Source organism: Bos mutus, chromosome 8 (genome assembly GCF_027580195.1).
Source record: "Bos mutus isolate GX-2022 chromosome 8, NWIPB_WYAK_1.1, whole genome shotgun sequence".
Lineage (NCBI taxonomy): Eukaryota > Metazoa > Chordata > Mammalia > Artiodactyla > Bovidae > Bos > Bos mutus.
The window spans coordinates 10,929,714-10,942,008 of record NC_091624.1 but is presented as its reverse complement, the minus strand read 5'-3'; the positions used below and the strand labels follow the sequence as shown (position 1 = coordinate 10,942,008).

General features: G+C 43.5%; 1 protein-coding gene across 2 annotated transcripts in view; it reads left to right on the top strand.

Moving 5' to 3' along the window:
- The window catches only part of SNX30 (sorting nexin family member 30), a 104,355-nt gene that overhangs the window by 41,009 nt on the left and 51,051 nt on the right, over positions 1–12,295 (top strand). For both annotated transcript variants that reach the window (XM_070375089.1, XM_070375090.1), the window contains exon 2: positions 8,220–8,411. In XM_070375089.1, coding sequence (XP_070231190.1) covers positions 8,220–8,411 — 192 coding nt within the window. The remainder of the gene's footprint in view (positions 1–8,219; positions 8,412–12,295) is intronic.

Below are 12,295 nucleotides of genomic sequence, written 5' to 3'. Positions count from 1 at the left end.
ACTAGTGAGGGTATATAATCCTCTTAAAGGTACGGAGGGAATAGCTGTGGACAATAATACAGTCTACCATACGGTTTGGTTTCTGTCCTCTCCTTTGGTCGCTGAACCATGTAGTAAATGCCTTACCTCGGTTTAAAGTGCTTTAAATGCATTTTCTCCCTATTATGGGTATCACAATTTTAGATTAATTTTTGACGAAACCAGCCTTGTGCCAGAAAGTGATGTGGTAGAGCAGCGCGTGTCTGGCTTGAATGGTTGCAGTGCATGGAGCCCTGCCATGCATTGTTGCTTCAGCTCAAGTCTCCGGAGCGATATGAATAAAGGGGTGATATTAGGCATCAGAGTCTTGTTTCTGAATTTAATACACATGCCTTCAGGGTTTCATATTGCTTCATTCTTTAAAACTATATTACTGAGATCTAATTCACATGCTCTAAAATTCATCATTTTAAACTATACAATTGAGTGGTTTTTAGTGTACTCACAGCACTGTGCAACCATCATTAATGTTGAATTCTAGATTATTTTGTCACCCAAAAAAGAAACCTCATATTTATTGTGTTCACTCCCATTTCCTCTTGCCTCCAGCCCCTGGCAACCAAAAGTCTGCTTTCTGTCTGTCTAATTTGCCTGTCTGGCTTCTTCATGTAAATGGAATTATACATGTGGCCTTTTGTGTCTGGCTTCTTTCACTTAGAGCAGTGTTTTCAAGATTCAGAGCTGATGTTTTCTGATATATACTCTTTAACATATTTCGGGATCTTTTTTTCTTAGAGATTTTAATGGAATGAGTGATATTTACCAGTGAATGATGCCAACAAAAACATTTTGGCAGATGTGGACATTATTATATTTGACAATGATCAGTTAATGTAATACATAGCATTATAACTTTCTTAATGTTAAATAATTTTTGATTTCCTGGAGAATGTTTGACTCGACCCTGATATATTATTTTTCTTTCTTTCTTTTAAAAACCAATTCTTTTAATGTATCATTTGCTGTTACTTTATTGACAAAGTTTACACTTAATCTAATTTCCTTTTTTTGTCCTACTATTTTGATATCAGATATTCTCTGAGGGCTCAGACAGTAAAGAATGTGTCTGCAATTCAGGAGACCCTGTTCAATCCCTGGGTTGGGAAGATCCCTGGAGAAGGGAATGGCTACCCACTCCAGTGTTCTTGCCTGGACAATCCCATGGATAAAGGAGCCTGGTGGGCTACTGTCCATGGTGTTGCAGAGTTGGACTTGACTAAGCGACTAACACTTTCAGTTTTTCATAGGTAACTCCTGTAATAAAATGATTCGAAACCTTCCTCATTTTTTGAAGTGTTTTGGAGTGTTTGAACAAAACAGAGCTTTTTTCCTTGAGGCTCATTAGAGCTCAGCTGTAAAGCCATTGGGACTTAGCTCACCTTTCAGTAAAAGTTCTCTGACCATAGTTCTGAGGTTATTTATTTGTTTAGATTTTCTGCCTCAATTAATTTCTCCTTGGCCATACATTTTCCTGCAAAGTCATTCAAATTTATAGAGACTTACAGATTTATTAACATAGCTATTCATAGCACACCCTTGTAATTTATAATCACACATAGAGGTAAGATTTAAACCATTGTTGCCTGCTCATTTTCCCCTCACTCTTTCTGTATTGATCAGGCTTCCTAAGTTTTAGTTTATGTAATTCATCTTTTAGAAGAATTAAATTTTTGTTTCATTTATAACTTACAAAATTAAAAAAAAAAAAAAAAAAAAACACCACCATTTTTTGGCCAGGCAGCATGTAGGGCCTTAGTTCCCCGACCTGGGATTGAACCTGTGCCCTCTGCCTTGGAAGCTCAGAGTCCTAATCACTGGACCTCCAGGGAGGTCCCCTGTTTGTTTTCAACTTATGCTTTAATTTTTTTATTCCCTCTTCTACTTTCTGTTGACTTTTCTTTTTAAATGAGAGTACAGAGTAAATGTGGACTGAAGTGTACTGTTTGGGATAAATCTTTTTCAAATGTATACATTTATCTGCTCTTAAGGACTATTGCTTTCCTCATGTTTCAGCTTTCTTGGGCCTGAATGATGAGTGAATATAGGCTGGATAAACTTTTCGGTTTTCTTGGGTCTAATGAGGTAATACAGGCCCGCTAGTTGCCTCTCACCAGAACAGGTGAGTAATCAGATACCCTGTTTGCACTTAAAGTAACATTTGTCTTCTTGGACTGTAGGTTAAGTTGAGTGACCAGTTGACAGGTCAGTTGAGTGGTCTGTCTGTGGGAAAAAGCTCTAGAAGAAAGCAAGCCAGGTCAGGGACAGTCAGTTAGGAAGACTTGGCTTGGTTCCTCTGTTGTTTGGGTGCAGTATAGCCTGGCCTCCTCCTCGTTTTAGGTGCTCGCCTCATCTCGTAGCGTCCAGCGTTTTCAGAGTGTGCGATCTTGCCTCCTCTGTGTGTGGTGGACCCACCCAGGGCAGCTGACTTCATGAAGGTGTAAGCAGGCACCTTCTTGTTCCTCTGACCATTCTCCTGTTCAGGGTGCCTTGAGAGGCTTTGGCAGGCTCTTCTGAAACTAGATCATCGTGGTGCCCACATTTCTCTAACGGTATCAAAAAGAGAAACTGCAGTGTTTTAGCTTGACTTGTTTTCATTACATCCATGTTGGCTCCTAATGCATACTACTTTCTTTCCTAAACCCTGGGTTTAATATAGCAATAGAATTTTACTGGTGACTTCTGTTAGTTTAATAACCTGTCTTGCGGTTGGCTGACCATGATGTTGGATCTTTTAACTGAAATTCTTTGAAAAAGAGGAGTTTCCAGAGTGGCCTAATTATGTATTTCTCTTCCTAAGTAAAAAGGGGGAGCCGGGAGAAGAAATTCTCTTATAACTGAAATTGCATAGTAAGAATTGATCATTTGGAGCAATGAGAAGTTTTTATTTATTTGTCAACTCTGCAGTTGTAACTCTCACAAGGGCTACTGTAGGTAGATCTATTGTTACAGTGAAATATTAACAAAGATGTGGTTAAGGCAGGGACTGTGACTCTAGGTGTAATTTTAATTTTAATTTAGCAGCATTTATTGTCTACTGTGAACCCAGCCCCATAGTCGGTAAGGGTATGCACGAATATGTGCAGACAAGTTGACTTTTTTGTGTGTGTGTATTTTAATAGTGATGTAGAGCCTACCGTGTTCCAGGTACTGTTCCAGTTGCTCCATATGTTAACTCAGTCTCATTATGCCCATTTTATAAGTGAGGAAATCGGGGCATAGAGAGATTAGGAATTTTCTGAAGTCATAATGATAGTGACAGTGAAGTCGCTCAGTCGTGTCTGACTCTGCGACCCCATGGACAGTAGCCAACCAAGCTCCTCCGTCCATGGGATTTTCCAGGCAAGAATACTGGAGTGGGTAGCCATTTCCTTCTCCAGGGGATCTTCCCAACCCAGGGATCGAACCCGGGTCTCCCGCATTGTAGGCAGGTGCTTTACCATCTGAGCCACCAGGGAAGTGGAACCGGGGTTCAAAACTAGGCAGTCTGGCTAGGTTGGCCTGTTTCATTCTCATTCAACTGGCATTTATTGAGTACGTTATATTGGGAAGAGATTGAGTTGGATCATTTCCAAACTCATTCATTCATCAAATACTTACTGAGTACCTACTATGTGTCAGAGAACAGAGGAGTGGACAAGACAATGTCTCTGCTCCTGTGGAACTTATGGACTGGTGGGGAGTCAGACAGATGATCAATTAATATACAATACGTTTTCAGAGAGAGGTGAGTCCTGCAATGAAAATAAAGCCAGGGAAGGGACTGGAAAATGCTGGAGGGGTGCAGGGCTGTTTTTAGATTTTTGTGGGCTGAGAATGCCTCTCCGAGTGGGTGTCATTTGAGCAAAAACCAGTTTGAGGAGAAAAGCCAGCCCAGTGGCAACAAGAGCAGGGAGAGCCATGTCCAGGCAGAGTGAGCTACAAGCATGAAGGCCCTGAGGTCAGGATAAGCCAAGGCCAGAGTGTGGAGAGCAGGATGAGCTGGGGGGAAGGGGAGGATGTCTGGGAGGAGGTCAGAGACACTGGTAAGATCATGCTGGCTCTGGTGGGTTATGGGAGGGAATCTGGATTTTATTCTGAACGTGAGTGGATGGAAGTCTTGGAGAGTTTTGAGCCAGTGTGTGTATGTGTGTGTGTGACATGTTTTGAATGACATTTTTCAGAGCACATTCTGGCTGCAGTAAGGAGGACTGACCATAAGATAGCAGCAAGGAAATAGGAGGCTTTTGTGTTGAGCCAAGGGGCTCACTTCTCCCGTCCTGTAATTTACGCTAGTTGCGAAGGCACGGCTCTCCCACAGTACCTGCTCAGGTCTCAGTGAAGCAGACACGCTGCCGGAGGACTCCAGGGGCAGAGGAATCAGGTCACTGTGTCCATCTGACCCCCTGCCCTTCCTCGGAAGATTTTCATATATTCTCTTTACATTTGTTCCTCATGGGGACAGTATCTTGAGGGGGTTATCTGGGGAATAATGTATTCAGACCCTAAGGGAAAATGCTTGCATTCCTGGATTTGTTTTAAAAACAGATGCTTCATGTTTACCCAAAAGGATTTATGGCCTGAAAATGGAGACAGGGGACAATGTTGGGTTGGGAAACACAAAAGGGATTCAGCTCAATCACACCCTTGACCCCAGAAGCCTGGGCTCAACTCAGCAGAGTGATGACTGGCTTCCATACGTTTGAACACAGTCCTCAACTTTTCGAGTCTGCTTCCTTATTGGTAGAGATAGTGTTTGCTTGCTAACCTCACAAGGCTGACGCAGGGGGCAGTGAAATAAGAATGTGGAAGCCCTATGCACAGATGTGCTGTGGAACTTGAGGACCGTAGCTTCCCTTTTTAGAAAATTCCGGGCATATCGCTCATTGGCTGTGCATATATGCTCAAATAACACCCCAGGGAACACGTGTAGGATAGGCACGGGTGTTTTTCCTGGTCGTGTAGTTCCAAAGGAAAGAGTCTGCTATGTGACAGGGTCTGGTTGACGTGCTCTTGTCCTCCCCAAACCCCACTGACTTGAGAACTGAAGTTCCCACTCTCCATCCAAGATTTTTTAGACCTTCTTGTGGGCTCTTCCTGGAGGGTTTTTGACTCAGGTCCCCAGAACAAAGGTTAGGGGAGCTGGCTGGAGTCATGGGGGGACCTGCAAACAAACAGATAATCACGCACACACGCAAACAAGGCACAGTTACAGAGGCTGCACAGTGCTTGTGGGAAAGCTACATATGTAAATAAATAATTAAAACTATGAAAGTTGCTTCCATGGATGTATCTTTAAGGTATTGAGAAGGGAGTGGCTGTTCTGCCTGGGCATGGATCTAGGAAGAATTCCAAGAGGGGGTCATTTGGGCAGATTCCTGTGAGATCCTTGGAGCCCCCTGCATAGAAAGAGGGGTGTGTATATGCCGTGCAAGCCATGATGAGGAATATGAAATAGCATAGTGAGTTCCAGGATCAGTTCAGGCCAGATTGTGGAACATTGCTGTCTGAGCTGATGTTGGCTTATCTGACTGAAGGTTTTGAATTCTTTTATTCTTTTGTGCAATGTTTAGCCGTAGGTGATGAAGCTTTTCTGAGGCCCAGTGAGCTAGAGTTGATTAAAAAAAAAAAAAAAATCAGAGGGGAGCCCCTCAATGCCTAGTTGAGTGTCTTGCCTGAGGTCAGCGTTTAAATATTTACAGAAGAGATAAAGATGTGATGGTTGTCTCAGAGCTCCAGAGATGTCCTCTCCTGGATCCCTAGACCCTGTGTTAGGGACACTGCATGCCCCGTGGCATCAGTGTGCTGAGGAAGCAGTTTGCAGGATACTGCTGCATCAAGGTTCTGTGGTCCACACAAGAGCAGCTGCTGAGGGGCTTGCCTTCCCAGCTAACAAGCCCCTTGGCTGGGAAGTGGAGGGGTGGGGTCCATTCCCATTGAGTATCTTCTGTGAAATGCTACCCTTTCAGAAATTACAAAAGTATTTTTGATGGCATATGTTAAGAATGTGATTAAATTATCTGTGGTCAGGGAGACAAAGGAAGGTGCTTTTTTAATTTACTTTCTGTCACCCATGGAGTTGGGTAACATTGCCCTTGACCCCAGGCCGTGCTTCCCTCCGCCTTGTTCCAGACCCTGTTCCCAGATGTGCCATGTTCAGCTGGAGCTCTTGGATACGATGGCTTGGTTGACTTTTCATTTCCTGTATGTTCTTTTCTCTGGGGGCTAAGTCATATCCAGCCTGCACACAAGGAGACCTCATTCAGGGGAAGCACCTCCCCACTCGCAGCCTGTGATCCGACTGCCCCACAGGCCAGGAATGCAGACAGCATTCCTGACCAGGCCCTTTGCTTAGTATCATGTCATTTCTTGCCATATTCCTTAGTCTTTGCCTTCTAATTATTCCAAGGTGACATTCACATCTGCTAGGACAGGGTTTTGTTCTCTTGTCAAATCTTAAAACCAGAAAAGCAGCAGTAGCATAAGGTAACTGGAAGAAAAGCAGAAAAGGTAACTGGAAGGCTACATATTTTTTGATATTAAAGGGACATAATTGATTCAAGTGGCTTCCTGCTGAGACCTAAGAAGAAAGAAGTCCCTAAGTTTTTAACCTTTCCTTCCCTTTCTTTTCTGGTATTTGCTCTCCCCACCTCCTTTAAGCTTTTCTATTGTGGGAAATTTTCAAACAAATATGGAAGAGGAGAGAATTTTTAATGAATCTGCAAGTACCAGCTTCAATAATGATCAACTTTGGTGCATCTTGACTCTTTGTGACCCCATGGACTGTTGTCTACCAGACTCCTCTGACTGTGGAATTCTCCAGGCAAGAAAGAATTCTGGAGTGGATAGCTATTCCCTTCTCCAGGGGATCTTCCTGATTCAGGGACTGAACCCGGGTCTCCTGCTTTGCAGTTTGTTTACTGTCTGAGCCACCAGGGAAGCCCATTACCCACCTGCTGCTGCTGCTGCTAAGTCATTTCAGTCGTGTCCGACTCTGTGGGATCCCACAGACGGCAGCCCACTAGGCTCCTCTGTCCCTGGGATTCTCCAGGCAAGAACACTGGAGTGGGTTGCCATTTCCTTCTCCAATGCATGAAAGTGAAAAGTGAAATTGAAGTCGCTCAGTCGTGTCTGACTCTTAGCGACCCCATGGACTGCAGCCCACCAGGCTCCTCCGTCCATGGGATTTTCCAGGCAAGAGTACTGGAGTGAGTGGGTTGCCATTGCCTTCTCCGATTACCCACCTATCTGTCCTTAATTATTTTAAAACAAATGTTAACACCACACATTCTATCATTTAATCTATGAATACCATAGTTACATGTTACTGAAAGATGAAGACTTTGTAAAATCATCATACTTTCATTACCACACCTAATAATTCCTTCATGTCATCAAATAATTATTTGATATTAAAGTTTTCCTGAGTATCCAAAAATGTTTTAATCCTATGTTTTAATCAGGACCCATTGCAATTGTTGATAGATCTCTTGAATTTCTTTACATCTATTGGTGTTCTTTCTATCTCTTTCTTTTTTCTCCTTGCAGTTTATTTATTGAAAAAACTGGATCTTTAGTTCTCTTTAGTGTCACAGAGTGTAGACTCTGCTTATCTTGTCCTTATAGATTGTTTTAACATGCTCCTCGCTCCTCTGTGTTTCCTGTAAATTGATGTGGTGCTTTGTTCGGGATATAGATTCAGTTTTCTGGGAAGCATGCTTACTAGGTAATGGTGTGACTTATTCCAGATATGTAATGTTTAATTATCTCTTTGTGATGGTTGGTTGAGTTTTCAAATGTGTTAGGTATTTAAGAGGGTTCTGGCCCTTTAATGTACACCTGGGCCCAAGCGGTGGTCTTGAGAAAGTGGGGAAATGAGAGACTGTGGCGTGCTCAGAAGTTCCTTCTCTGTCCAAGTCTGATGATGCAGGTGGGTCTTAGGTTCTCCGTCCCTGAACTGTTGGTTCCTGCAGCGCTGGGAGATGAATCAACAGGATTTGGTGGAGAGTGCTGCCTGTTGTGTGTTTCTTGTGGTCATAAAAGACTCTGTTCACTTAAGAAATGTTAAGAAAGGAGAGGATCAGATTCTCCGAAAGTTTTTTTTTGTATTTAAAGGTGTTTCTCGGTTTGGCCCCACCAGCCGCTTTCACTGGTGTTCTCGAGTGTCTCAGCTCACGTGTAAGGTGATTCTTTTCTTCCCTCAGGATCTCATTTTGCCCAATGGTGGTACTCCAGCAGGCACGGCGAGTCCAGCTTCTTCATCTTCCCTTCTCAACAGACTTCAGCTTGATGATGACATGGATGGTGAGACCAGAGACCTCTTTGTCACGGTTGACGACCCCAAGAAGCATGTCTGTACGATGGAGACCTACATCACGTACAGGATCACCACCAAAGTAGGTCCCTGTGTCCTCGTCCGCCTGTGTGCACTGCTTGGAGAAGCCGTCCTGCCGCCGTGATCCCTGCCTTTTCCTTTTCCCTCGTCCGCACAACTCTGTTCACCTTTATCACAGCTATGGGTACAGCTTTTTCAGAGAGTGGGTATATTCAGATTTAAAAGGGTTATATGCAAGTTTTTTCTTTTATCTTAAAATGAAGGAGAAATTGTGACTCCAGTCTTTCAAATTTAGTCATAAAAAGTAAGACACTTACTTTCTATGGGGATAGTGTTTAACATGTTAATATCTCATTACTTTCTCTCTCTCTCTCTCTTTTTTTTTTTTTTTGGCTGCACTGTGTAACATGTGGGATCTTAGTTCCCCAAACAGGGATTGAACCTGAGCCTCCTAGACTGCCACGGAAGTCCCAGAATCTCTTTACTCTTGAAATTTATGAGTCCTTGTATCAGCCTGAAGTTCTGTGATGAGACCATGATTTTAATCTGGTGTCATTAGACTTGATGTCAAAAAAGGATGGGAACTAATATCTATTGACCTTCTGCCATGTGCCACTGTTTAACTGCCTGGTCTTTTCTGCGCTGGTTGACATTTGAAAGTTCGTGCGGGTGTACATGCACATGTGCTGACATGGTTTCCCCCATCTCTTTTGCCACTGGGTAATATTCCGCAGCATCGCCAGGTGCTTCAGTGTGTATTATGTCCTCGGAGGTCCTAGGTTGATACATGTATTCCCATGAGTCATTTCTAGCTACTCATTTTTTTTCCCCTTGTTGTTGTTCAGTCGCTAAGTCGTGTCTGACTCTTTGCGACCCCATGGACTGTAGCCAGCCAGGCTCCTCTGTCCATGGGGTTTCCCAGGCAAGAATACTGGAGTGGGTTGCCATTTCCTTCTCCGGGGAATCTTCCTGACCCAGGGATCGAACCTGCATTTCCTACATTGCAGGTGTGTTCTTTACCACTGAGCCACCAGGGAAGCCTTGGAAAAACCAGAACTTTGACTATATGTACCTTTGTTGGCGTTTTTCACCCTGGGGCCAACTTATTTTTTAGCCTGTAGTCAGTGAAATGCAAAACCTGGTTTTCTTGCATTTGCGCTCTAAACAGCTGAATGACAAGGTGACCACCTTGCTGGCACAGCAGCGCTCGCCGTCTTGACGCGTCCCCGCCCCTTCTGTCCTCCGCCTGCACTGTGCCTCCCTGTCATCAGGCTCTCAGGCTGACGCGGTCCTGCAGCTCACCACGCTCTCCTCTGCCTCCTCTCTGCCCTCCCTTGGCCCCTTTCTCTGTGGTGCTCTTACTTCTGCCTCTTTTCCTGGGGTTATTTTATTTTCTCTTAAGTCAGGATTATCTCAGAATGATCTCTTCCAAGTTCCAATCCCACATTTTCCCTTGGCTTCAAGGACAACACCTCAAGGCTGAACTTGTTGCAAGGTTTGGTTTTTTACTTCTTACTGTGAATTCCACTTCTGACCTCAAATCAGAGTACTTTTCTTCTCCTGTGTCAAATAGTGACACCAGGTTTAATACCTTGGTGATTCATCTGGAGCCTTATTTCTGAGTGTTATATAAAAAGGACGCTTAGGGATATGTGAAAAGGAGAAAAGGATGGATGTATCCATCTGAATGCAGAGTTCCAAAGAATAGCAAAGAGAGATAAGATAGCCTTCCTCAGTGATCAATGCAAAGAAATAGAAGAAAACAATAGAATGGGAAAGATTAGAGATCCCTTCAAGAAAATTAGAGATACCAAGGGAACATTTCATGCAGAAGATAGGCACAATAAAGGACAGAAACAGCATTGTCCTAACAGCAGAAGATATTAAGAAGAGGTGGCAAGAATACACAGAAAAACGGTACAAAAAAGATCTTCACGACCCAGATAATCACGATGGTGTGATCACTCACCTAGAGCTGGACATCCTGGAATGTGAAGTCAAGTGGGCCTTAGGAAGCATCACTACGAACAAAGCTAGTGAAGGTGATGGAATTCCAGTTGAGCTATTTCAAATCCTAAAAGATGATGCTGTGAAAGTGCTGCACTCAATATGCCAGCAAATTTAGAAAACTCAGCAGTGGCCACAGGACTAGAAAAGTTCAGTTTTCATTCCAATCCCAAAGAAAGGCAATGCCAAAGAATGCTCAAACTACTGCACAATTGCACTCATCTCACATGCTGGCAAAAAAGAAAGAAAGAGGGAAGGAAGGGAAAGAAGGGAAGGAAGGGAAGAAAGAAAGAAAGAAAGTGAAGTCACTCAGTTGTGTCCAACGTTTTGCAACCTCATGGACTGTAGCATACCAGGCTCCTCTGTCCATGAGATTTTCCAGGCAAGAGTATTGGAGTGGATTGCCATTTCCTTCTCCAGGGGAACTTCCCAACCTAGGGATCGAACCCAGGTCTCCTGCATTGCAGGCAGATGCATTACTGTCTGAGCCACCAGGGAAGCCCACATGCTGTTAAAGTAATGCTCAAAATTCTCCAAGATAGGCTTCAACAGTACGTGAACTGAGAACTTGCAGATGTTCAAGCTGGATTTAGAAAAGGCAGAGGAACCAGAGATCAAATTGCCAACATCCCTTGGGTCATAGAAAAAGCAGGAGAATTCAAAAACAAATTTACTTCTGCTTCATTGACTATGCTGTTGACTTTGTAGATCACAACAAACTGGAAAATTCTTAAAGAGATGGAAAACCAGACCACCATACCTGCCTTCTGAGAAACCTGTATGTATGTCAAGTAGCAACAGTTAGAACTGGACATGGAACAACGGACTGGTTCCAAATTGGGAAAGGAGTATATCAAGCCTGTATATTGTCAACCTGCTTGTTTATGCAGAGTACATCATGCAAAATGCCGGGCTGGATGAAGTACAAGCTGGAATCAAAATTTCAGAGAGAAATATCAATAACCTCAGATATGTAGATGACACCACCCTTATGGCAGAAAACGAAGAGGAACTAAAGAGCCTCTTGATGAAAGTGAAAGAAGAGAATAAAAAAGCTGGCTTAAAACTCAACATTTAGAAAGATTATGCTAAGATCATGGCATCTGGTCCCATCACTTTATGGCAAATAGATGGGGAAACAATGACAGTAACAGACTTTATTTTCTTGGGCTCCAAAATTACTGCAGATGGTGACTGCAACCATGAAATTAAAAGATGCTTGCTCCTCTGAAGAAAGGCTATGACCAACCTAGACAGCATTTTAAAAAGCAGGGATTACTTTGCCGAGAAAGGTCCATCTAGTCAAAGCTATGGTTTTTCCAGTAGTCATGTATGGATGTGAGAGTTGGACCATAAAGAAGGCTGAGTGCTGAAGAATTGATGCTTTTGAACTGTGGTGCTGGAAAAGACTCTTGAGAGTCCCTTGGGCTGCAAGGAGATCCAACCAGTCAATCGTTACGGAAATCGGTCCTGAATATTCATTGCAAGGACTGATGCTGAAGCTTTAGTACTTTGGCCACCTGATGTGAACAACTGACTCATTGGAAAAGACCCTGATGCTGGGAAATATTGAGGGCAGGAGGAGAAGTGGACAACAGAGGATAAGATAGTTGGATGGCATCATCAACTCGATGGACGTGAGTTTTCGCAAGCTCCGGAGTTGGTGATAGACAGGGAGGCCTGGCGTGCTACAGTCCATGGGGTTGCAAAGAGTCAGACATGATTGAGTGACTGAACTGAATGAACTGAGGGATATTTGTGGATGAGAGAGGACAGATGGGAACACGGGTTCCCAACACCTGCTCTTGTCCAGGACCCCCACTCCTGGTGAGATTATCAAGCAGAGTTAATGGTCCGAGGATGAGGTTGTACAAATACTTTATTGCTTTGACTCCCAGGCCTAGTTCAGATTTCTGATGACAAAAACTGGCCAAAGTA